The sequence below is a fragment of the Gouania willdenowi genome, chromosome 6 (genome assembly GCF_900634775.1).
Source record: "Gouania willdenowi chromosome 6, fGouWil2.1, whole genome shotgun sequence".
Lineage (NCBI taxonomy): Eukaryota > Metazoa > Chordata > Actinopteri > Blenniiformes > Gobiesocidae > Gouania > Gouania willdenowi.
Window position 1 is genome coordinate 25,074,257 of NC_041049.1, and position 27,859 is coordinate 25,102,115.

At 39.1% G+C, this 27,859-nt stretch overlaps 1 protein-coding gene across 1 annotated transcript; it reads right to left on the bottom strand.

Moving 5' to 3' along the window:
* Nucleotides 1-242: 242 nt before the first annotated feature.
* aldh1l2 (aldehyde dehydrogenase 1 family, member L2) lies at nucleotides 243-27,859 on the bottom strand. Its single transcript, XM_028449224.1, has 23 exons — nucleotides 27,812-27,859; nucleotides 24,682-24,826; nucleotides 21,892-22,126; nucleotides 20,077-20,242; nucleotides 19,886-19,987; nucleotides 16,101-16,190; nucleotides 14,687-14,821; nucleotides 14,449-14,574; nucleotides 14,263-14,354; nucleotides 12,552-12,699; nucleotides 12,340-12,459; nucleotides 12,130-12,257; nucleotides 10,671-10,821; nucleotides 10,526-10,596; nucleotides 10,324-10,429; nucleotides 10,124-10,211; nucleotides 8,944-9,037; nucleotides 8,765-8,864; nucleotides 8,562-8,660; nucleotides 8,227-8,392; nucleotides 6,341-6,446; nucleotides 6,066-6,265; nucleotides 243-3,644 (listed from the first exon to the last, which is right to left on the bottom strand). The coding sequence occupies exons 1-23, from the start codon at nucleotides 27,857-27,859 to the stop codon at nucleotides 3,589-3,591; spliced, it is 2,772 nt and encodes a 923-aa protein (XP_028305025.1). The 3' UTR covers nucleotides 243-3,588.

The following is a 27,859-nucleotide window of genomic DNA, read 5'->3' on the forward strand; positions in this document are numbered from 1 at the left end:
TTAAAAAAAAAAAAGACTTCATGAATGTGTAATGTTTTTAAATTAAATGCATTATGTTCTGCAGCTAAAAGCAGAATATTTTAAGCAATATTGAGAAACGACAAGTACTAAAAATGAAAAATATAACATCACAACAAACAGATTTAAACAGTGACAGATGAATACATCCCTACAGTGTGAGCTGAAAGCTGGTGATAAAGACGTGTAAGGGTGTGTTATGTCCTCTGGCAAAGACAAACATACAAAATCCAAGCTTTTATTGTCCTTATAAAGCACGAGGGTGGTGTCATCAGGCAATAAAAATACATAAACAGCTTCTGATCGAAACACTATCGGGGACAGCTTCTCTTCAAAAGAAATGAAACGTGTTTGTAGCCCTTGCAGCGTCCACTGAACACTCCTTACCATCAGTATGAAAACTGGTGTGGGTTTTTTTTCTCTTTTAAATAATACATTTGAGTCATAAACTTCCTCTGTCCAAAACAAATACATAAAAAATACTGTATCGGATCCTTATTCAGCCTTTTGTTTAGAAATATTTACATTTGACAAAGGACAGAGTGTGTGAACATGTACAATTACACAAAGATGGAGAGAAACGTCAGAGAATGGCTGACAAAAGCAGAACACAGGCATTTTCTATAAAACACAGTTCACCTTCCTTTGGAGTTATTTGAGTGATGTAAACCTAAATGTCCAACTAATGCTAATATGTAGTATTTTTATATAAATGCTAGTTTCCCTATTGTCATCTGGAACCTTCAAATGTTAATCTAGGAGACAAATAAATACTGGGCATTTTTAGGCTTGGTTGCCTTTGTGAATATAAGCACTAAACATCAAATTCATTTAGACGTCTACAGGTTGGAAAAATAACATTGTGTATCTGTATGGTAAAACACACATCAATTATTGAGTAATATTTAGATTCTATTTAGCAGATCTTGTCCTTTCTCAAGTTTCTCCAGCTTCCTAAACTACACCCATTATTCTGTGAGGAATTGACAAAATACTGAACTATACATTGTGTGTGTGTGTGTGTATATATATATATATATATATATATATATATATATATAAAGAGTGTCCTGATCCGATATTGATATCAGATATCAATCTGATATCAGAAAAAAAAAAAAAAAAAAAATTAACATGTAATTATATCAGCCTTCCTCTAAATTCTCCAATCTACGCACTGAATGACAAGCGGTGAATTCCAGACTCCACTTCTATCAGCAGCGCCTGGGTCAAGTATGCAGAGCCCACGTCATCACAGCAACAGCGTGTGCTCAGGTGTTTCTAAGTATTAAGGAGTAGGAGTGATGTTGGTCATGTGACACTATATTAATCGTATAGTAATTAGTCTGATAAAGACATGCACGAGGGTCCCGTGGTGGTACAGAACTGAGGACGTTTCATACAACCAACCTCATCGAGCAGCATTTGAAGCAGCATCACAAAAAACAGCATGAAGATTTTCCTAGAACAGGGTTTCTACACTTTTTTCACAATCATTTTTCAAAACTTTTCCAAAATATTTTACCAAATTTTTTTTTTTTGCATATGCATTTCCTGGTTTTTAGCGTACACCAGCCAAGGCACAGTTTTATAAATGACGCAAAGAGTGAATTTGCGTAAATTTTTGAGATCTCGTGACTCCCGCTCATTGATGCTGCCAGTACGCAGCACTTTCACTTTGAGATAACGCTTAGCATCTTTGGGGTTTAACATATTTTAAACATTAAAATAAAATAGGTTATATTTCTCAAACTTTTCCGAAAACAGTTGAAATATTCCATAACTTTTCAAGACTGGAAAATCGTTTTTTTCAAATTCCATAACTTTTCCAAGAATTTCATGCCCGTGGGGACCCTGCTGTGAATGTGTTGATTTGCGCGCAGCAGCCTCTGTGTGCTGCTGAGGTGTGTGCACATAGAGAGAGAAGCGCTGCAGTAATATGCTTTTAACAGAGAATGTTATATCACTGTGATGTTACTGTGGGACTGACGTTAGCTTGCTAGCTCCTCTGAAGGAGGGACTTTGGGAAGTTTTGAGGCAGGGCAAGAGAGCAGCAGGGAGGGAGGGGGAAAGAGGGATCTGAGAGTTGCGGACTGCACCTTTAAGGTTAGAATGTAACTTATTAGTTAATAATAAAGGAGTCAGTTTTTCTCATACTTACTGTTCCTGACTATTGTTCTCTGACTAATATCACTTGATCAAACTTTTTATAACATTCCACAAAATAAAATAAGTAAGAGTATGAATGGTTCATGTTGATCGATTCCTTTTGTTGCAAAAACATGATTACATTTTATAAAAAAATATATTGGTGGAAAAACCAATACCAATGTCATCTGATAATACATTTAATGGCAGATAAAAGCCGATAATAATATCGCCCATCTCTAATCGTAATCCAACCTTTTTGCACTTGGACTCCACTGACGAACTCATTCCTGGATGCATTAGATGCACCATGTAGTTCTAGTGTTCAATAAAGTGTAGTATTGGGTCACTTAGTGTTCTGCTCTGATATGGAATTCTTTGCTCCATTTTCTTTTTCACAATAAAAGCTCTTTCACTTCTATTCATCCTTACCAGAAACACTTTATACTTATATATTCTGCATCTCTCTCCTTAATGTCTACCCTCAGCTTTAATTAACCACTAATATTCCTCATGGGAGTGTGCAAGAATATCAGACAGTGTTCATCTAGAGTCTGCGTGTGTCCACTGAACGTTCCAGTGGCAGTTTGTAATGAAGCCAGAAAAGTTTGCAAATATACCACAACAAGAACTGTTAGTATTACTTTTTTAAGACTTAAGTTGATCATTAAAACAATTAATTCTGTCTGTCTGTCAGTCTTTCAGAACAACAGTTGGCTCATACCATTGACTGTTAAAAATTAAGTGTTTGTGCAGGTTTTCAGGCTCACTGCACTGCAGACAGGAACAAAAACGTACAAACATCTTTACCTCAAGGTCTAGTTATTACTCAGTTGAGTAATCTGTTCTGTGAGTTTATCAATATTCCAATTATATAATCATGAACAAAACTCCTTAAACATTACTATGAATTAAACTTGGGGGTAGGATTATTCCGAATATTGACTCAAATATTAAAGAACGTTGGATTTAATCCTGTTTGTCTTTTCTGTCTTACAACCTGAAAGCTCCTAAAGAAGCTGTGTTTAAGGAATGGGGAAAGCAGCTGCATGAGTGATTGAGATTAGCTTAAAGTTGGACACAATTAACTGAAGACAACAGAACGCCAGCTTTCAGGAGGGACTGCTGGGCGTATTTTAGTGTGAAACACTTTGATGCTGGAAAGCCTGAAAATGTAGAGATCCTATCACTTAAGAGTGACATCTAAAATATCACAAGATAACTGACGGAAATAAGAAAAGACACATTCTAGGACATCTGTGTCTAACATTGGCACAATGTCCAACCTGTGGTCAAGACAAAGCAATCGTCGTCTCCCATCATGTGCACGTACATGCACTGTAGAGACGAACATTGATTGAAGTTGGATGTCTGACCTAAAACTACCGTTTATGTTCAGAGGTGGCTTCTGTTGCTCCTTTCTCAGTACTCCACAGTCACTGCTTTGGTCTTGAGGTATTCCAAGAGAGCGTCCTCTCCTGTAATGGTGAAGGAGAAAAATGAGGAACATTCCACCGGAACCCAAAGGAAAAACAACACAGCAGAAAATATGTAAAACAAGAAGACAGTCATCAACGTACCGCCAAATTGGTTGTCATTATAACTCACAACCTTTTCCTAAATGTCCTAAATCTAAGAACTTAGATGTATACACAAGAAAATATTATCACATCAGAATATACAATTACTATGTAAAACATTTTCTAAGAAAAACTGTCCTCTTTGAAGATACTTCGAACAAAGTAAAGAAAAACGGCACAAGGGCATTAACCCCGCCAAAAATAATTGCGTGCTTCTCATTTTCGAACTCCATCAAGGTATTGATACCCTGAAGCCACACAACAAATTTGGTTATCTTATCTTAAAAGGTTTCTGAGAAAAGCTGTTCCCTTTAACTCGAATGGACATACCTCAAACCTATATCCACCTTCCACATTTTGTGGCTGGATATAATAATACAGCTTAAAATGAGTATCTCTATAAATACAGGCCTTTACAGTATATATTTATTCAGAGCTCTATTCTCCCATGCACATAAGTCCAAAAAAGCGTTGTTTCTGGCTGTGTGCTATTCCAGTTACGCACTGTGGGTGGAGCTGTGATTATTCAGCTGCTGCTGCGCGATTAATTAAAACTGTGACAGACGCAGACTTCTGTCCATGTTGGTCACAGTGATTCAACTAATTTTATACTATGTCCAACCTAAAGTCACAGTTTGATCCACTACAGAGTGAAACAAGCTGTCATATGCAGATGAGGATGGACCACAAACTGTTCCCACACATATTTTAATGAGACTCAGCTCAGGTCACTTTAAACTATTTATATTTATAACTGTGTATTATGGAAGCCAATAGTTCTGTTTCACTGCAAACATCCCTCTGTATTAAAGCAGGACGCTCTGCGGCCAGGTTATTTCCAGTGCATCTACCTCGGTCACGCTTTACAGCGATGAAGATGATGATATTTTAACTGTGATTTGGACTGAAGAATGCGGCCAATCCTCAATCACACTGCAATAATCTGATCAATAATCTGATCAAATCAACCTGTTATATTGTTTATCAATGAAAGGCGTTTCAAATTAAAAGTGAACCTTATCATCTTCACGGATTTTAATGACATTTACAAGCATTGGGAAAACTCCATGTTCATTGATTTCTAGACAGCCCAAAAAAATGACATCATCGCCTCCTGTCCTTCAGCCCGCCTTCATTCACAGACTATGTGCTTTTGCTCTGCTTACGCACGGTGGGCGTGTCAGCAGCCTGGACCGGAGAATACGCATAGGACAAAAGTGCGTAACTGCAGGCGCGCAAAGAAGCCAGTCCAGATGGGAGAATAGATCCCCAAATGTTTTTGTTTGGTTTTATGGATTTTCAAAAACTCCTAGTATTTTAAAGCCAAGTATGTTCAGAGAGAGGTTAAGGACATGCTATACCTATAGCATGAGAGTAATTCAAAGTACATAGCCTTTATGGTGACCTCAGAATGAGTTTAAAGCCAGCAGGTTTACTTTAAAAAAAAAAAAAAAAAAGTTTAATTGAATTATTTATTATTAAAAACACTCCAAGTAAGAGAAGACGGAGAAGGTTGAAATTGATGTTTGAAAGTCTGTTTTCATCGCCACCATAAACACTGTTTACAGAACATGATCAGAAAAGTTTTGCACATTTGCATTGTGGGATGTGGAGACCCATGGACAAATTCATGAACTAGTTTTTACTTCATTCTTACTGTGATTTCTTGTGTTTGCCTCAAAAACTCTTGACTTCCCAAATCATTTCTGATGTTTTCACGCAGTGAAAATTGCAGCAAAAACAATGGTGGATGTTTATTTTGAGAATTACATGGAAAAATCTGAATCCGGCCAAAACTGAATGAGTAGTGAGGTGATTTCACGGGCAGATTCTGATTCTGATTACTGGCAACAAACGAGAACAAAAATGGTGTCCACTAATCACTGTACCCCTTGTATGGCATAGAAACACGAATAATCACGGAAAGAATGACTTTCCCAAAAATGTCTAACAGTATTTACAGTGGAGATCCAAAGACATTTTTGAGTGGCAATTTCAACCTGAGCAAATTACTTTCACACATGTTTTGCCCTGTGCCTTTGTTTGGTGCAACCTGAGCTTTAAGTATTAATGATATTTCTACTAAAAGTGACAGATAACAGATGTACCCTGTAGGGTCAATGGTTTGAATCCAGTTTCCAGCTTTTCTCCAAGGGGAAACATTCTTTTACTAGTTTGGTACAAGTCCAGAACATATGCTTGTTAACTCACAGAGCGAGCGTCCCCAGCACCGCACAACACTGATCAGACACAGGTCGTATAGAAGAGGATCAGATGAACCAAAAAGCCCACCTTGTGTTTCTATGTGCTCATGCTCACCTAGATCTTTGCCAAAGCCTGACTGCTTGAAGCCTCCAAACGGTGAAGCCACATCTGTCTTGTTGTAGGTGTTGATGAAAACGGTGCCGGCCTCAAGCCGCTCGCTCACGTGCATGGCCTTGTTAATGTCACGGGTGAACACACCTGAGGCCAGGCCGTACTCTGTGTCATTGGCTCGTCGCAGCACGCCATCCACATCGCTGCAGAGAATGGAGAGGCAGGTAAATCCATGCTAAACAAGGGAAGCCATACAATGCTTTACTTCTGTATCTCACCCATCAGGGAACTTAGAGACCACCATGACGGGGCCAAAGGACTCCTCTTTGGCAATAAACATGTGGTCCTCTACATTGGTGAACACTGTGGGCTCCATGAAGAAGCCTGAAGAGAAAGCATCACAGATATCACTCACTTCCATTTTTTGGGACAATAGCACACATTCACACCCTATCTTTCACAAATCTGCAAATACTTCCATTTTAACCCAAAATCGCGTTCAAAATCTCACACTTTGTGTTCCAGTAGTGATCGTGTTATTCTGTGACTGGAAATGCATGCAGATGTAATGTCTTAAATGACCATCTATTTATTTAGTTTTCTGGGACCCAACATGTTTATCCTTTTCCTTTATAAACAGTAGTCCCTCGCTATAACGCAGTTCACCGTTCGCGGCCTCTGTGTTTCGCGGATTTTTTTACAGTGCAATTTTGCATGCATTTGTTTACAGCGTATGAACGCGCATTGTGTTCTGCGTTCTGATTGGCTAATGCTGCGTTCACCCACCAGCGACACATCCAACTCAGTGAGTTTCACTGCCTGCTGAAGCGAGGAGCTGTGCTCCTTTTTCTCCTCTCATAAACATGAACCACAAGTGAAAAAAGCCGGTGTGATTAGCGGCTAATGCTATCCTAGCTCAGTGCTACAGAGATAAATTTTACCTGCTACTACCACCTCCTCGCTGATTCTCCTCCACACCTAATCCTTCCTAGTCCGGTCCTGGTTATAAAGGCCGGGTCATAGAGATCCAGGTGGTCACACACAGCTTCTACTCCATGGTTGAATGAGTGAACAGACCAGTGTCCATGTTGACGACATCGTCAACAAAGACTCTGAATGTGTTTGGCATCAATGTCTGATCGCTAGCAGTGTGACTCTGAAGTTCTGTTTGTTTGAAAACAGGTTTATGTTTTAAAATCTATGAAGGTTTGAACTTTGAGTGTTTAAACAAGAGAGAAATGTGAAAAAATGTTAATTCCTGTCTGAGAAAAGTGTATAAAGTGTGTGGTGAGGGGTTTTACAGCCTTAAAACATGTATAATAATAGTAAAAAAAAATAAAGCAGACTACTTAGCGGATTTTGCTTATTGGGGGGTTATTTTTAGAACGTAACCCCAGCGATAAACGAGGGACTACTGTATTCTTTTTTTCTTGCACCGTCATGTATAACCTGTCTTGCTGTCAGGGAAAGTTCTGTAACATGTTTTCTCATGTTTGTTACTAAAAAGAAAATTATTAATTCTTTTTTTAATGTGTTATGATGAACAAATGGTTAAGATTATCATCACAGCATTCAAATCTGAATAGGCTCTTATACAAAGACAGGTATAGCTGTTGGTGTATTAGCTGAACAGGTGATCATTTTACGTGGTGACACGTCACATTTGAAGCCTCTACAATCACATGGCCGTGTGGGGTTTTGTGCAAAACTTGAGAGGGATTCGCTGGTTGGCAGCAATTAAAGGTTTCACAAAAAAAGTTTTGAGATCATATCACACATTTCTATGGGATTTTTCTTTTTAAACTAAACAGGTGTGGCTAAACTTTGCTACCCTAATATTGTTAATCAGAGGCATATACAATGTATGATCAATAACAGTAGTTGACTATTAACTCAGTTAAGCCTGTTTGGTAATATTTCAGGAAGTTTAATAGCCAGTAAAGTCGCCTAAATGGGAAAGATGATGAAACGGAAACATAAAAAGTGTAATGTGGCGCTGATGTAATGTGGAAACGGGTAAACGCTGAAACAGAATTTGGGAAATTTTGAAACAAAACATCCGAGGCCCTACTTTTTAATATCAACAAAAATTTTAAAGTTTTGCAACTAAGTTAAATGAGAAACATGAAACACGAGGGAAACATAGGCTAAGATGGTGACATACCTGGCCTGTCCACCTGTCTCCCTCCATAGACCAGTGTGGCCCCCTCCTTCAGCCCCACTTCACAGTACTCCAGCAACTTATCTAAATGTGCTTTGTGGTTCTGTGGACCGTGGTCAGTTGAACGATCCAGAGGGTCTCCAATCTTCATCTTCTTAATCTCCTCCACCTTAGAGGGAAAGCATAGAGAAACAAGCTCAACCTGGTACTTGCAAAATGCATCTGAGGAGGTTTATGAACACAAATATTGTTTATCAAATATGCTGCACAAAAATAAAGTCATAGAAGCCGCCCAGATCTGCTGTGAAGTGGAAGTGAGCCTGTTTTAGCTGACTCACCACTCTGTTGATGTACTCATCGTGTATTGACTCCTCTACAAACAGACGTCCTGCAGCGATGCAGTTCTCTCCTTTGTTAAAGAACACAGAGCTCATGCCCTGTGGACACACACAGGCTTCATATGAAAGTGCTCATTAACCATCTGTGCTCCTTACACAGAGGCATCTGCTACAGTAACAGAGTCCAGTACTACTGCTCTCACCATGCGGACAGCCTTGTCCATGTCACAGTCACTGAAAATGATGAGTGGCGACTTCCCTCCGAGCTCCAGAGAGACCTTCTTTAGGTTACTGAGAGCACAGCTGCAGCAAGAAACCACACACGAGCCATGAAAGCCCTCCCCTCATCAATTAGCACATCACACACTTCACCTGCTCATACCTCTTCATGATCTGTTTGCCAATGGGCGTGGATCCAGTGAAGCCCAGTTTACGGATGTCTGGATGGTCAGACAGACGCTGTCCCACCATGCCACCTGCAGGAAACACAACGTTTAAAATGACAGCCACCAAGTCACCACAAGTAGACATACAATAATCATACAGTTATTATGACACAGCACTAACTAAGTAACTAAACCCAGAGTAGATCAACTTTGAGCTCACATGTTGAAAACATGTAGTGGGAGACCAATTATTGAACATGTACTGGCTCATACACTACATTAAACATGGACATAAATGGCACTGGATATCAACAATTACAATATATATCTTTGTCTAGAAGAGATAAATCTATAGACATTTTATTTACATAACTATGTGTAGGTAAATGCAATAATCCTCCAATCTTAAACTCACTTCATGAACAGCTGTTAGATTTTGTTTCTTAAACCTTTGGGATGGAACAAGTTTCTGTTTTTAAATATCAGTGATTATAGGAAGAAATGAGTGCGAATCAAAGCAGCACAGAGTGCACAATGTAGTGTGTAGTTTCACTATACATACTCTATATTTGATTGGACAACAGACACTCCCTCTCGTGTGATATTAATTATTGTTTGTTTATTTCAGCACTGGTAATAGGGTTGAAAAAGAGATTATTAATCTCAATGAGACTTTCCTGGTTGAATAAAGGTTTAAAAAAATCATAAAATAAAATGCCACTGCTTCAGTTATGGTGACTTGTGACGTGATAGTTGCATTTCTGCCGTTCTCTGTAGAAAAGTGTCTTTCAAAATATGACTTTTGTTTGGGCTTTGTGTGCAATTTACCTCCACTTTCATGCAACACATCTGGAAAATTACCTGCTTGATGTTTAGTCATAATATTTGTTCATTTTGACAGCTAAGTAGCAAGTTTGTAGACGTACATGATGATGTACTGAAGTTAGTCAGATTGCTGAAAATATTGATTGAACATAATTGTGCAGCCGTGCAGAATTTGTGGAGATCGGCTGAATTTGCATTAATAGGTGCATTCGCAACATCACATATTTCTAGAGGGACCTGGTTTTTCTGTCTGAACAATCTCTAGGCAAATACAAATCTATTAATTTATTCATTGACACTTGATGCCATCAGGAGAACTAAACAGCCATAAATGTTGGATGGAGTCAGTACCTGAGCCAGGTAAGATGTTGATGACTCCTTTAGGAATACCAGCTTTTACAGAGATCTCAGCAAACTTCAGGGCCGTCAGAGGGGTGACCTGTTACAGCAGCAACAACTATTAGGATCCTAAAACTGGGTGGGGTCATTATGTCTAACATTAAAAGAAATGATGAACATGTAGAAGCTGTAGAATACTCTGCGTGGGTTACCTGTGCTGGTTTGAGGACCAGAGTGTTCCCTGCTGCCAGGCAGGCTGCACTCTTCCATGCCAGCATCATGAGAGGGTAATTCCAGGGGATCACAATGGCACACACACTGTCAGAACCACAACACAAAAAGCTCCGAACTGAGAACAATGTACTCCTTTTCAAATTCAAAATTGCGAGGCAGAAAGTGGAGGCGGAGCAGTACCCGAGGGGCTCTCTCTTGGTGAAGGTCAGGTTTCGGTTGGGCCGAGCCTGGTTGATGGGGATCGTCTTGCCCTGCACAGAAGAACGTACAGTAAGTGAGCTATGTTTAGATAGAGCAGAGATTATGAGTGGGGGGAGGGACGTACTTGAATCTTGTCACACCAGCCGGCAAAGTAGCGGAATGTCTGAATGGACATGCCCACATGGGTCTTAAGGGCCAGTGTGTAGACAGCTCCAGAGTCAATGGACTCAATGGTGGCCAGCTCCTCCTGGTGCTCCTCCATCAGGTCTGCAAGCCTGAGAACAGAGAACCAAGTCTGTCTGTTTGTTGTTCCTTTAAAAGAATCAAAGGAGCAAGACAATGGAAGTTTAAAAATAGTGCATCCTCCCTCGCCCATTGTCCACCTTCTTATTTTCCACTGTAGGTGGAGGTTTTTCTTCACGTTTTTGCACTAAATTCAATCAAATAACATGATTATAATTTAGTGATTTCATATTAAATATAATTAGTGATGTAGCAGTAAAGTCCTTAACTTTTGTCCATTACTGGTTGTATATCAGGGGTTGCTTTGGCATGCACTTTGTTCCAAAAAAACCCAAAAAAGTCCCCCTTTGCTTTAGATATATTTGCTCATTTTATCCATTTAAAAACAATTCAGATTCTTATCATTTCGAAAGACAAGTTCAATGAAAACACAAGCACAGTGGAAAAGGGTTTGCTTGTTTTACTCCTGTGAAAACACAATGGAAACTCAAATTAACATGCTTGCCACGCCCACATCCAGCTCAGATAAACACAAAGTAAAATGCTATATAGTTCCCGAATCTGTGTATCGTTCGTTCATTCATTTTTCATTATGTAACAAAAACTCAAAAAACTCAAAAAACACTTATGATTTGATATTTGTTTCCAAAACCAAAATGAAAAAACGGAAAATGCCTTGTTTTTCAAATTCAAGCTTTTGCTTCGGTACAGAAAACGAGACCCGGAAGTGAAGCATTACACATTCCGCTCTGCAACACTTAGGAGTCTTTAAATCCAACAAAATGTCTGTGAGAAGGTTCTGTGCCCAACACCAGCTAAAGCGAAAAGGACACGTTGGAAGCAGCGATCTGCCGAACTGCCGTTAGCATAGCTGTTAGCGTCGAATGAGAGTACACTTCCGGGTCACGTACTTTGGCCAATCGGTAATGGAGAAAACGAATAAGGGTGTTCGTTTTCCGTTTTCTGTACGGAAGCAAAAGAACTTGAATTTGGAAAAACAAGGAGTTTTCCATTTTCTCATTTTGGTTTTGGAAACAAATATCAAATAATCAGTGTTTTTTTTCATTTTTCATGTTTTTCTTACATAATGAAAAACGATTGAAGAATGATACACAGATTTTCCAGGCCTAGTGTTTGGCAGATATAATGTCAGAAATTAATTATGGCTCCTACAAGTGGCTTTGTTCAGATCATAGAACATAGATTATAGAAAAACTTGTTTTGTGAAGCAATACATGTTCATCTAACACCTCTCACATTAAGGTTTACATTAGCACAAAGAAAAAAACAAACATCCATTGTTCTCTTTTCAACATAAGCACGCTCACACAGGTTCTCACTTGTACAGCAGACTTCCTCTATCTCTGGGGTTCATTCTACCCCAAGGCCCGTTGTCAAAGGCTTCTTTGGCAGCCGCCACAGCTCGGTCCACGTCTCCAACTGAGGCATAAGACACCTTACAGATCACCTGATGGAGCACAGGGGGCTTACATACAGCAGGACGAGCATTGGAAGTGTCCTTAAGATTCAATGGCAGTCATGTGACTTACAGATCCATCAGTGGGGTTGATGGTATTGTACGATTTGCCGTTTTCTGCATCTTCAAACTTGCCGTTGATGAAACACTGGTGCGGCATCTTTAATGTCATGCTATTGACTTCTTTAGTTGCCTGTGGATGAAATATGAAGGCATCAACTGAAAGTTAGGATGAGAGCCATGAACAGCATTTTAAGAACAACAACAACAGCTGGTTGGACTCACATAGTCAACCACCAGTTCCTCCTCCTGATCCTCCCCTCTCAGCTTGCGTACAAACATCTGGATGAAGTCCTGAAAGGTGGTGGCCATGTACACGTCCTCGTTCTGCAGCTGGACACCGGCGCACTTCTGCTTTACTTCCTCCACCAGCCTTTGCACACAGACATACAAGAATTACAGCCCATGGAAATGTGACTTTTCAGGCAGGAACAGTTTTACAGTGAGTCAGTAAACAGCTGGAAAATAAGTTGGCCTGTAATCTAAGATCTGTTTTATTGCTTATGTTTTAGAGACTATGGACCAGTGTTAAACGTGTCAACAAAAACAAAACTTTTCATCAACCCTTTATACCATGACTTAGGGCTGGGCGGTATACCAGTTCATACTGAATACCGGTATATATTTTCATTATGATATGAATTTTTAATATACCGCCGCACCGGTGTATTTGATAACACAACTTTCGGAACGCTATACTGCGCCGCCTTTCAGACCGGACCCTTTTCAACGTTGCATTTCTAAATAGGAAGGTAAACAGTAGCTGGACGTGAGCACATGCCTGTGTGCACATGCCTCTGTGACAGCAGAACAACACTCTCTTTCTTTTTACTCTAAGCATTTTTATAATTTTCTACACTGTTTTATATGGTTTATTTTTGAAGAAAATTATTGAACATAGTTAAAAAGGGTTTCACACAGTTAAATGGTTTGTTCTGATGGCCTAATGATGCCACGATAACAAAAAAAGGAAAAAGTAAAGTAAAAGGAGGCTTACTGTTCAATTTTGACACTGAAATGATTTATGATTAGATGTGTTGTCTAGGTATTGATGCCCTTTAAGAAAATACAAAGTTAAAATAGGCAGCTGTTGATTATCTTTTTGATGTCTTGAGAGGATTGGAGCTTTATTCTAGCAGGTTCTAAGTTATTTATTCAAATGTACAGAAAATAAATGACTTGTGAAAAACATTTTTCTGATTTGTACATTTTCTAACAGGCCTTAGACATTTTGTATGAGTAGACATATGACGTATTTTTGGTTAAAATGACTAAACAAAAAGTAGAAACTCCATCGTAAGCATACCTTTAACTACCTTGTCAAACAATTTAGCAAAACCTATTACAGTATAAATAAAATGTCAAATTACTTAGACTAAAATGAGACAAAAACTAATTTCCAGAACAAAATTAAAATAAAAGGTTATCTTTAACTAAATCCAGCTGAAATGCTTAATCTGGTGTATTTATGTACAATGTATTATGCACAATAAACAGTTGATAAAAAATTGTAAACTAGCATAGATGGAAACAAGGATATTTAGCATTTATTTTGGGTAAAATTGTTTATGCACATGAAAGCAGAGGCCTGATTATTAAATGGATGAATATGAATTTAATATTGTTCATATTTTATATATTAACCAAACACATGAATAATTTAGGTGTTGGGTAATATACGAATTAAGGAATGTGTTGAAAAAAAGATGGAAAAAAAAATTGTGAGAAATTGGACCACTTGGCAATGAGCTGCTTTAAATATTTTATTTAAAGTATGTGAGAACACGGGCTAATGCAACTTATTACCTCGTGAAAAATTAATACATACATAATTTTGATTTTGAGGTAATATTGACCTTAAGATTAATTTTAAAAAAAAAAGGACTTTAAATGTTAGAGTTAACTGTTATTAACTCTCTAAATCTGTTTCCCTTACCTGACCACATCCATCGAAGCAGCTCCACATTTGAAGAAGTCTGTGGTGTCTTCAACTGCAGGTACGTTACTAAGGATGCCCATCCAGATGTTCTAGAAGTAACAATAAAACAACATGGCTGAGTCCCCCGTTTGGCTTCTATTAGAGTATTTTTTGGAATGACAGTTAAAGGAAAAAGAAAATCACCCTGATCTCCTCGGCCATCTTCTTCTCCTCATCGGTCAGCTCCACACTGGAGGTATCTCCAGATGAAAAATACTTGGAGGCTGGGATCATCTTCCCATCGTCAAACTGCAGGTTCTTCACCACCAGCTGCAGAACAACAAGGTAGTATTCAAAGTAGACGCCACATTATGCTGCTACATGCCAGAAAGAGAAACAGTGGCACACCAGTGGGATCTGGGTGTTGAATTGATACACATACCGCTTTGCCATCACTCCCATACAGGACCAGTCCACTCTTAGTGACCAGGGCTGGCTGAGGTGCTCCCTCTATCTCCAGGGCTTGACCGGCTGGCGCAGAACCTCCCAGCATGGAGGAGCCGTAGAGGGTGACAGGCTGAGGAGGATGAAAGAGAAACAGGTCACACAGAGGGTGTGCTTTCAGCAAACTTTGGTTGAATAGAGCTGGTTGAATATTAAACCAGTAAACCAGAACCTCAGTGCTGAGTAATAAACGTTTATAATGGGGTCGTACTCTAGCTAGTTACACTCTTTTATTTCCAACTTAACATTGACTTAGTCAACTAAAAAACAGAAGAAATATGAGCAATTTTATATATAAATATATACATTCAACTTAAAATATGTTTTTAAATATTTGATTTAGAATTTATTTTCTTCTCTGCTGGTATACAAATTAGCTGAACCAAAACAAAATATAAAATCTAAAGCTAAAGTTTGGTTTGAGCGCGCAGTAAGATGATGCATCGGTGATTAAAGTGGCAGACACACCTGCGTCGGTTTGGGTGAGAAACAGCGGCGCAGCAGGAGAGAGAAGACATTCTGTATGTGACGCTATCGGTATGTCATGTGGTTACTTCAAACTTTCAAATTATTTTCATTTACAAAAATAAATGTGTTCATGAGTGATTGATGTGCATGTGAATGTGTCTTCTTGGAGCGCATCTGACAGCATGGACACATAACGGGGCTGCGTTCAATACCACAATAAGAGAAGCATTAAGTACACCTTATGTTAATATTAAACTGAATCACTTTGATAAATCGGCAACGCTGGAATCATTATTAATAATTTTAATACAAACTATTCAAATTCATTGGCGAACTAAACTTTGTGTATAAAGGAAGTTCAATACTGAATGAATTTTGTGTTTTTTAAGGGTCAAACAGTTGACTTTATTCATTATCCTAATCTTTTATAGTATAATATTTTAAAAAGTAGTAAAGGACTGATAAAATAAAACAATATGGGCCTCAAGTGTGTGTGTGCGCGTGCGTGCGTACGTGCGTGTGTTGTACCTGAGCTCTTTCAATGAAAAATCATTTATGAACTAGTTCATATTTTGAGTGAACGTGAACTGAACATATTGTGTTTCTGCCTGATGAACGTTACTGCCAACACGTTCATTCTGACCCTCTCGTTCAAAAGAGTACCATCAAGTCAATCACATTTTGGTGGCCCCCGCTGTGGCTTTAACCTACATCACGATTGCTACAAATTAAAGCCCATTTGATGTTTTAATTGTAGCTGCTTGGCTTATATTTAATAACAGTGTTTCAAAAAATTATATGTGCCAATTCCATTTCAACAATTGGAGAAGCCCATGTTGTGTTTTGGTAAGCTTGATGTGTCAGCATCTTAACCTGTAGCGTACCAGACCGTTGATGAGCGTCCAGGCTCCGGGGACTTTATCATGACCACGGATCCAGTTGTGGATGGCCTCAGCTGGCTGGGACAGGTTGACCTGAGAGCAACGCAAACAGAAAGCAGCTTTGCTGACATTTCACATTCCCTTTCACAGCAGCTCACCCAAACTTCTGAGAATGAGAGGAAAGCTCAACAGCTGGCTTTGGCTCCCTGAACGACACGTGGCACAGGCATGCTGGGAGTCTGGTCTATGAATAGCACATTGGGACACACTAGCAGCGACAAAGAGAGGCAGAGATCCTCCGTCTGCTGTCCCTCACGTAATACGTTCAACCAGCAACTAGGAGATGAAGATATAACACAACTGATTGGCTGTTCTACTTCCTGGAAATTCATTGCTGTTCAGGTTTAAAAAACAAAAAACAAGGCAAAATGCAAAAATAATGATTAAAAAATTAAAGAAATTACCTGAAAACATTTTAAAAGAAATTTGAAATAATGTACGAGCCTGTCCTTCGTTAGACACCTGCATTGTGACTAATATGAATTCTAATGAGATGCTACACCTGCAGGGACGTTTAGCACAACGTACTTCCACTCTTCTAGGGGAAGGTTTCCACATTTGTTTTAGACTCGCTGTGCTCTCATTAACTCATTGACTGCCAAAGACCTCTAAAGACGTTAATTGTGTTTTTTTGGCTGGGGTTGCTAGGAGACAGTGTGACGAAGCTCTCCTGTGAATATCTAACTTGTACCATGATGTAGTGACCAACTGGTGCCATGTAGGTGGCAGCAGTGCACCTTTGGATGATAGATCACCTGTGATGGGCGGAGCTCAGAGTAAGAGGAAAGGAGTTTACAAGACAGAAAATGGCGCTACGAGAGTTAATGCTGAAGTTCCCACCAGCTCACAGCAGCGCACACTCAACCAGAGCATGTGTGGAACTAAGTGGACTATTGAGAGTGTCGCGATGGTGAGAGAAAACAATCAAAAAACGGGGCAAGCGGGGAGACTCGGCATGTCCGGGAGGAGGAAGAAGTTCCGTGTGTATAGAATGACGGGGGGAGAGACTTGGAGGATTGCCAAAATACAGTAAGCAAACCATTCAACTCTGACTCAGATAGCAAAATAATAATGATTGCACCATCAAAAGCCCGCTCTCATTCTTGTTTTTATAGTTTTATAGAAAGAAACTAATGTTGAGGTGTCACTCCAGCAACAAAATTTTTTTCTCAGCTTTTTGTCATAAACTGGAGATTTGAAATTTGCCTCTATTCAACTGCGGATTACTGAAGAACAAAACAAGATAGAAACTAAATTTTTTTTTTCTGATGAAAATAGAGAGTCTAATCTTTCAGAATCTGAAGATTTCAGATTGTAATAGTACAAAATATTCTGTGGATCAGTGCAAATCATCTAAAACGCCTGGCATAATGGGGTTGGCTGCTGTGAAAGTGATAGTGAATGAGTTAATTCTCAAGTTCTTCTGGTGGTTTATATGTTCCTCTGTGGACCTTGCTTTATGCACAGCAATTTAAAAAATATTTGGCAGAGACCATGTATTTTATTATGCAATATATTGTACTACATAAGAATCACTGACAGCTACAACTCAACTACATTTTCTTGCATTCACTGCAGTCACTGCCTAAACACTAAAGGAATCACTACAACGCATTAAATTGATTGGTTCCATGAAATTCACCTGATACCAAGGGTTTCTTTTTCTCCAAATATTTACCAAACACAAACATATTTTACATTGTGTACAATACAGGCAGCACACCAAAAAAAACTCATCACCACCAAAGCCAAACATTTAAGCTGAGAAAATTGTCTAGAGAATCCAGAAACCCAAAACCCCCAACAAAGATGGAGAGTTTTATTAAACCTGTACAAAAAGCCCTTGGTGACCTGGAATATTCATCTGAGTTTATCTGGAGGTCTAACGCAACACCAAACTATAGACTGCAAAATCCAGTCAAGCATGTTCTCCTGACAACTGCCAAAGCCAGAGTGATTAGTCAGAATGACAGACATACAGCAAACTGTTTCTATTCCCAACAATGAACCACGCTGTAATGTTGTAGAGCTCAGAAAGGCAAACATCTGTGGTTTCCTTTGCACTGTAGGCCTCAGCATTAAATGACACTGCTCTGATAGGACCAATCACAACTACTGTTGCAGTTAACAGTACAATACAAAGCACTGGAAATATTTCACCACGAGGTCTGCACACATAATTAAAGCTGCTGTGGACAATAATGTTTCCACAGATAAAGGCATAGTGTAGGCCTCATAGATGAATAAATCAAAGATAATTTGCTGAAAAAATAAAGTAAAAGGTTGAAATTGCTGCTCAATCTCCACTGTAAACGCTCTCTTATTGACTTGTCAGAAAAGTTTTGTGCATTGCATTGTGGGACGTGGAGTCCCGTAGACAGATACATAGAAGTGCTTTTACTTCATTCTTGTTGGGATTTGTTGTTGTTTCTTTACCAGACAAGTAGAGGTTAGATTTCTCGGCCATTAATATATTTTTTTAATAAACTCAAAAACACTTCTATATTGTTGTGGTGTCATTTCTAAAGTGATTTCTAGTAGTGGGACAGGATATTGCCGGCGTTATGTAGCGTTTTGTTGTTCAGCGTTCACATTCACTGAATATTATTTGCTGATTTTGCTCATTCCTCACTTGCTGCTGGAGCGCAGGGAACAAAAATGATTGCGTGCGCTCCACGCCGTCTGATCTGGTCTGCATGCTATAACGGACTGGGTTCTATGTTCTGGTTATGTTCCACTTGTGTATATTCAGTGGTTAACTTATTGTTGAGATTTCTCATGACCGAGAAGGCATCATGGTTACGAGCAGCTTTCTCTGCCAATGTGTGTCTTTGTTTACATGTGTTCTGAGTGTTGATTGGCTGGGAGGCTGGGGAAAGGGCGGGCTAAGTGGGGAAAAGAGTGAATAATTCTGTTCTCACGATAGTGTGAGTGTATGACGGTGTAAGATGGTTCTTTGTGTGTTTGATTGTTTATTTCTGGCGTGTTACTACGACCTCCATTAAAGCCTGTAAAACTGTGATAACGTCTCGAGTCACGTCATTGTTATACCTTTTGGGCTGAGTAGCGGTGCGTGTGTGCACCGCATTACCAATCTACCAGCAGCAATATGTTCAATAAAATAATTTTGGGTTTGCTTCGGGCTCAGGCCTACAATTTAAGTTAATGGGTCGGGCTGGGGTTGGGCTGGTTTTATGCCCGTGGGCCCGGGTCAGTTCGAGCTGGATTTTTTTGGGCCAGATCTAAACTGTACAGACAAGTAGGACAATTATCATAATTTTTGTTCTAGTTTGTTCCCAGTTTTCCCTGTGATATCCTTCTGTGTCAGCCCCATAATAAACATCTATCATTGTTTTGCCACAACTTTCAGTTCATGAAAACACCAGAAATGTGTTGGGAATTCACTTTGGTACCGTTTTTGGAAGCAAACATCACATTAACTCATTGATTGCCATTCACGTCGAAGATGAAGTGAAGATAAAAACAGATTTTCAAGCGACCATTTCAATCTTCTACATTTGTTTGTGAATTAATTATCTTTGATTTATTGATCTATGAGGCCTACACTATGTCTTTATTTGATTAAAAAAAAAAAAAAAGAAAACATATGTCGTCATGAATTTGCAGCAAACTTTTAATGGCCTAACTTAGTGTTAAAAATATTTGAAAATCATTATCTAGTAAAAAATAAATTCTCATGTCTAATAATAATAATGATAATAATCTACCTTGGCGTTAGACTTCTTCTGTATGCCTTCGTAGCTTGCTCCTTCCTCTGTTTGGGGCACTTTTGGTGCCTTTCCATCAGCAATGAGCTGCACTGACTCCACCTGCACCAGAGACACAATAACATACTGGTCTCCACCAAGCAAGTGTGTGAGAATCATTTCAAGGGTTCATCGCCGCTCCATGAGCTTACCATGGCCTTGATTCCCTCTGGGAAAAGGAAGCGGTTGTAGAGCGTGTCCACTGTGTCGTTGGGCTCCACAGCACACTCCCTCTGCAGCAGGATAGGACCCGTGTCCAAACCATCATCAGCCCAGAACACTGTGAAACCTGCTTTCCTGTCACCCTGGATCAGCGTCCTCCAGAAAAATATAAGCAACTCACTGTCAGATTATTAAGTACAACAGAAACCCTAAGGATTAAAGCAGAATGAGACTAATTAAAGAAACATTGATAAGCCTGACAGAAACAAGCTTCCTGATTTAATCCCTAATTAGCCAACTAGCAAACACATTTTATATAATTACAGTTTAATCATGAAAAACCGTGGTGGGCTTTATTTGTGTTTACAACATAGTCATAGTACAGGTCACACAATAAATGCCGGAAGTTAGTGCGATAGGAGGAAATCCAACTTCGTAGTACAGGACCAAAATACTAACGGACAGTCTTGGCTGTGTGTTATTTATCTTATTGATTTTTATTTAGTTAGTTTGTTGTTTTTTATGGTACATTCATTTACTATGAATGATGCACTGATGGGATAAAAATTTTATTTCATTGAAAATGTTTTACATTGACTAAGATTATTATTATCATTACTGTGCATTACTGGGTTATGTGGGGTGTTCCCCAATAAATACATAGTGTAACTGAATGAGTGCAAAACATACAGTATGACATTATGTATGACAGTATGTTTTGAATTACAATCTAGTAAAAGATCCCATTTAGTAAGAATTGTTATTTAAAAGAAAAAAGAAAAAATCCTTTGCACACAGTGGCTGCAGCGTGTAGATAGTGAGGGTGGAGAGATGACTGAAGGGTAAGCAGATAACAAAACCAGTTTGCTTCTAGGTTTAGATCAGACAGAACTGGTTTAAACCCAATGGCAAAGTCAACAGCAAACTACCTGTACCATTACTTTGACCTGAAGGTGGAGTAGCTATCTACACATCACATAATGCAAAGAAGTTACCTTATGTAATCTACTGAATGTGTCCCTTAGAACAGTTCTGGTACTTCAGGGTTTTTGAAGTGGAGAGATGAGGCTGTCTGCTGACAGCTGCTTTAACTGTCCATTTTAATTTGGTTCATTATCAGATGCAGCCAAATACAAACTGAAATATAAAAATGTTTAGATCAATCTTGTCCACCCACCACCACTCAGATCTGCTATTGCATTGTTGAATGACAAAAATGAAACATAATCAGCAATGTCACCATGAATCATTTTCAATTGCTCTTTTCTTCACTCTAGTGCACCATCAACCTCAATGTTGATGTAAAAAGAGAAACCACTTTAAAATCAGATTGTTTGTGATTAGTTGAAGATCTATAATACACTAAATCCACGGTTCAACAAAGCACTGCAGGCCAAATAAAGAACTATTAATACCTTTCACAATAATTATATTTAATGTGAGATACCCAACAATTCCATTTAAAAGCAGATTTTTTTCCTTTTACAAGTTAATCCATCTCATTTATGTTCAGCTTTCCTGTGTATCCGAGTTTTTGTGCATTTCATTTTGTTTTTTTAGGTGATCGATGAGAGTAAATACACTAAATATGTGAGGCCTGTGCTACCAGAGTCACATGAAGAACTAACATAAATGGTGATTTATTACAGAGATCCTGACATTATTATGTCACCAGTGAAAATTTATACTCCAAAATATATTTTTTTATGGCTGTTTTAATAGATCATTAACCTTTGAGTTCTTTGTAATGCAGTTTGTTAGTGGATCTTATCTCCACTGATGTTAGATAGTGAGATGTTTCTTACCAGTTGATGGCCGAGGCTCCTCTGTGCAGGGGCAGGATCGATGGGTGGTAGATGATGGAGCCGTGCTTGGGATGGTCAATGATGTTCATGGGGATGAACTGGGAGCAGAAGGGCATGACATTGAGGTCAGCGCCCACCGCCTTGTAGGTGTCCACCACCTCTGGGATGGGATTCCCTTTGACTCGCCATCGTGGGAACTTGAAGACGGGCGTTCCGTCTTTTTCTGCTGCCACCGCTGGAGGAGAAATGATCACATTTTAGGATAAACTAAGAACAGTGAGAAACCTTCTAGACATAGAAGCTACTGAAATATAAAACCTGCTACAGTATCCACCAGAAAGGAAGGTTTCTAAAGTACATCACATACCAGTAATGGTTATGAGTTATGCATCACAGAAGCAATGAACGATGAAAAAACTGAATTCCTGCTCTGAAACAGAACAGTCTAACCTGTTTTCTCTCTCTCTTTATTTAAAATTGGGCTCCAATATGACACAGAAATGCCTTGCATGTTTTAAGATAATATCACGTATTTATACACTACTTTTCACCTAAAAAACTGCTGACTGAATGTTGAGAAAGTGTGACAAACGAACCAATACGTCTAATTCCACCAATAATCCCTGTTCAAATTCTTGCCCTACGTGTTATAATTCAAGTAGGTGTGACTGAAAATGAAGGCAGAGCTTCATCTGAAGTGTGTAATTAATGTGATGAACAAGCGCTTCAGAATGATGATGACTGCATTCAAATCTGTAAAGGCACTGGTACAAAGACCAGTTTAGCGGATGGTGTAGTAGCTGAACTGGTCATGAGTTTACCTGGTGAAACGTCACAAACAGAAGCATTGCATCTACATTTTGTGCAGAACTTGAGGGTTATTCGTCGGTTGGCGTAATTAAAGGTTTAGCAAATAATAATTTGGGACCATATCACACATTTCAATGGTAGTTTTCTCATTAAACAGGAGGCTATGGGGGCCAACAATGCTCAGGATGTAATCTTGCGTGACTTCAGTGTAACCATCCCGATAGAATGTAAAATGAATAACAGTAGTTGACTCTATTAACCAAATGTAGCATGTTTGGTACATATTTGGGAAGTTCAATAAGATATAAAGTTTAATAGCCAGTGAGGTCATCTAAACAGGGAAAGATGTAAAAACAGAAACCAAACAAAAAAGTATAATGTGATGCAGAAATGGGGCTCATGCAGAGACTTTAGGAAAACCAGAAGACTTTGAAATGTAATGAAAGGATTTTTTTTATTTTTTTTTATTGCAGACACAACCGGTTTAGAAACCTGTAAAAATAGTCTCTAAAGGAGTTTATGTTAATGCAACTTGCCAAGTATGACATAGGGAACAATACTATAATACAGAAGAACAATAATAAAATGTCTGCAAGTTTATTAATAGACTGTTACTTCAGCAGTTGGACAGATAAGAATAAATAAATGATTTATCTGAACTACTTAACATTAGAAAGAGATGATTCAACCCTTGAGCTGAATGCAGCACCTGCTGTCTCAGTCTGTGTCTGATCACTTTTCACTCCAGTTGGTCTCAGGCCAAAACACAGCCTTTAAAACGTGTAATAACTGGGACATTCATTAATAAATGAGCCAGCTACGTGCTATAACAGTAACCATTACAAACATCAAAGCCCTTTCTAGCAGGCCTGTCACAATCGCCAATTGACAATGACCTTTTTAGAGAAGGGGTTTACTTATTTAAAAAGTCTAAACCTAAGCAGGCAAAGGCATGCAGGAACAAGTTCACAAGTTCATATACTTCCTGTTTCTAATGGGGCTGAAAGGCAGAGGTCATGAGGCCCCTGATAGTAGATGATGGCGTTTCCTAGAAAGATTGCATCACCCTGCAGGCCAAATGTAGACTTTTCCCCTCAGAGCTGCTCCCACACAATGAATGCTCTTTCTGACAGCTAAACCAGAGCCTGCCTGGGACCAGGAGCAGAGTGTGTGGTGAATTTTTAAATCAATCCTACTATGTGCTGGATGTCAGTGGAGGGATCTGAGGTGGGAGTGATGTGTTCCAACTTTTTCCTTCTAGTCGGGACTCTAACAGCAGCATTCTGAATAAGCTGTAATCGTTGAACAGAGGATTTTAAAGGCCAGTAAATAAACTATTGCAGTAGTCCAGTCTACTTGAAATAAAGGCAATCACTTTTTTTTTCTGCGTCAGATGTTGACAGAATGTCTCTAATTTTTCATATATTCTTAAGATCAGTGGTTCTCAAACTTTTTTGGCTCAAGTACCCCCTTTCTCTTGTTTCTGACTGCAACATTTTGCTTAGAGAACTATTCAAAAACAACTATAGAGCATAATGATGGAAGGAACAAGTGATAACACACATTTTAAAGAATCTAATTTTGTAAAGAAGTGGGAAAAAAAACAGTATTTAGTCCATTGGTTCCCAACCTTTTTTGGATCATGACCCCATTTTGATTATAAGACTACAGTCTTATCTCATCTCCGCTTCAAGCCTGTGTTTATCACAAATGACGATGTGACCCATGCACCGTTTTGAATCATTCACGTTCGGGGGCAGTAAACCGTGGCATTTCTTAAGAGCATATTCTGGTGGAGATCCAATAGTTGCTTTTTATCACATAAATAAACTGGCATGTTCAAAGGTGGGGCTGTTGCTACAGTTCATATCATTACCTGATTTAGGATTGTGTAGTTAACTCAAATGATACATCAGCGATATACACAAACACCAGTCTCACTAAGGGGGACAACAGCATTGATACAGAGAGAGAACTCACCCAGTGGGTCAGCCTTGCCATCCTTGTCGGGGACTGTGAACACACCCACCACCTTGTGACCCTGTTTCTTCAGACTGCTGTACACCTCCTGTCCAAACACGCTTTGGCCAATGATAGCGAGCTTCAGTTTATTCTGGTAATAAACCTGGAAGAGAACAAACATTCACTCTCAGTGGTTTTGCAACACTGCTGATAGTGTGATATTGACAGACGTGGAGTAACCTCATCTATTACTTAGTTAGTTCTGCTTTAATGTGCAGGTGATGATTATACAACTATTTCATTTTTTTTTTTAAATAATCCAATATATTGAAAAGATGGATGGATTTTTATTGATCCAGTTAAACTAATTTGGATTAACCCTCCAATCTGAGTAACAAATGTATTCAGATAAATCATAGAATCACAAATCAATAGATGAGCAATCTATCTGCAATGTTGAATTTATTTAAAAGTGTTTTTTAACAGGAAAAATAATAATTGTATTTAAGCATTTCCTGTTTAAATCCTTGAGGAAGGGATGAGAGGAGGCAGGGACGAGCTGTGCTTCACCTCTGACGTCTCTCTGTAACACAGGGTGACTGAACACGCAGTAACTTGGAGCATGACCATTGCATTATTACTTTATACCCTCAATATTCATGTTTGCTTACACTTGCAGACTTTCCACAGTCTGACTAATATAATCAATGAATGTATGTGACATATTTAGTTAATGTGCAGTGAAATGGTGGCCTAGTTATCAGGATGCACCCCACCATTAGTCCATAAACAAAACCCTAACCCCCAAACTTCAGTTCATAGACAAATAAAAAGATAATACATGATTGCATTTCAATTTAAAAAGAGATGTGCCAAAATTAAACATTTAAAAAAAATCTATATTGACCTTATATTAAATATTGGGTTGTGTTTCTTTCTACCGTATTATTGAACATTACAGAATTGAGTAAACCATGATAAACGCTTGTAAAAGAACTAAGTGTTTCAATTAAGGTCAGAATTTAAATGTAATGATAATTAATTAAGTCTTTATACATCAGTATAACATAATTACATTCAGGCTCGTACCATTTCAGTTCCAGCACATACAGAATAAATGTAAAAGTAATAGGAAATAACTGCTCCCTATTTACAGATATAAAAATACATTGATAAACTATTAGCGCTGCACGATATTTTTCGCATGGTCGATTATTGATATGCTCGCGCTAAGTATCGACTTTTTTTTAATTTATTTTTTTTTTCCCTTTTCTTATTTTCAAAACCTTTTCTGCTTTTTCACTAAAATGTGCAGGTACGTCTTCACAGAAATTTTGTCACTGTTGAAGGAACCAATATATTGTTTACTGGAATATTGCACTATACTGGTGTCACTGGTAAGAAAGACCCTATTTTTTGTTTACAGAAAGCACTATTGGAGATACTTATTCATTTACATTGGTATGTTGACACTTATTTACAGAAATGTTGCACTAAAATAGTGTCTTTTTTTTCTTGTTATGTCATAGATTATCGTAAATTGATTTCTGACCAATATATCGATAATCGTAGTATTGTTATATCGTGAGCTATGTATTGCGTATTGTATCGTATCGTGAGGTACCCAGAGGTTCCCACCCCTAAAAAAGACTAAGTGAAAAAATACAATTTTTATTTTATTTTGAAAATGTGTCCTATGAACAGTGACACTATTTTAGTGCAACATTTCTGTAAATAAGTGTCAACATACCAATGGTAATATATATATATATATATATATATATATATAGTAGTGCAAAAGAAATACAGATTTTTCCCTAACATGACACATAATTGTGATTACAATATTGATAAAAAACAATGGGTGACTATCATTTTGGCTATAATCGTGCAGCTCTAGTGAAGGTTCATCAGGTCATACATCAGACTCCAGATGAGTCAGTGCTTCACCACCACTCATACATCTGACAACTGCATGTCACTGAATGTCAACATACAATAAAGTGGAGGGGGTGTAGTTTAGGGGTCTTTCCTTCACTGGTCCCCATAGCCCTGGATCTACCCCTGCATTAACAGGCTTTAATGGAGGTTATGGGATAAAGGCAGCTTTGCAGAGAGCCATTGGCTGTCATAGACCACAGCCCCCTCCCCTCTCCCTCCCTCCCTCTATGAGGAAACCCACCGTCTGACAGTGGGACACGTGGGAGCACTGGGAGAGCGCGAGGTGTCAGCTTTCCCAGGCACACGTGAACGGTGCTGTCAAATGAACCAGTGAAGTGTGGTGGATCGACACAGACCTGTACTGGTTCTGATCCATGTAGAGTGGGAGCTGCCAGTGGTGGAGCAGCCTGTACATGAAGGTTATTATGGTCGGGCTATGGTGGAGGGATGAATGGATGACGCTAGGACTGTATGTATAAGCTGCTCTCGGCCATATGCTGATGCAACTGCCTCTGATGTTGTACAGTGTTGTACAGTTACTGGTACAGTCCCAGTAGTTACTGGTGCAGTCCCAGTAGAGACTGGTACAGTCCCAGTAGTTACTGGTGCAGTCCCAGTAGAGACTGGTGCAGTCCCAGTAGAGACTGGTACAGTCCCAGTAGAGACTGGTACAGTCCCAGTAGTTACTGGTGCAGTCCCAGTAGAGGCTGGTACAGTCCCAGTAGTTACTGGTGCACTCCCAGTAGAGGCTGGTACAGTCCCAGTAGTTACTGGTACAGTCCCAGTAGTTACTGGTACAGTCCCAGTAGAGGCTGGTACAGTCCCAGTAGTTACTGGTACAGTCCCAGTAGTTGCTGGTACAGTCCCAGTAGTTACTGGTACAGTTACAGTCCCAGTAGAGGCTGGTACAGTCCCAGTAGTTACTGGTACAGTCCCAGTAGTTGCTGGTACAGTCCCAGTAGTTACTGGTACAGTCCCAGCAGAGACTGGTACAGTCCCAGTCCTCACTCACAAAGAGCCGAACGGCGGTCAACGACGTGGCAACCTAGCAACGTCCCCGTGCTGTAGCCTGTATAGGCTGTTTAACGGTGACAGCTGCTAAACACTGACTGAGCACTAAAGCATCCTAATGTCAGAGCCATGCTGACCACCAACACCACCACACTAACACCGCTTCATTCACTAGCTGCAGAGCAACGCTACTCACGGACGAGGTGGAGAATTTCCTCATGACCTGACTGGCCGTCCACAGCAT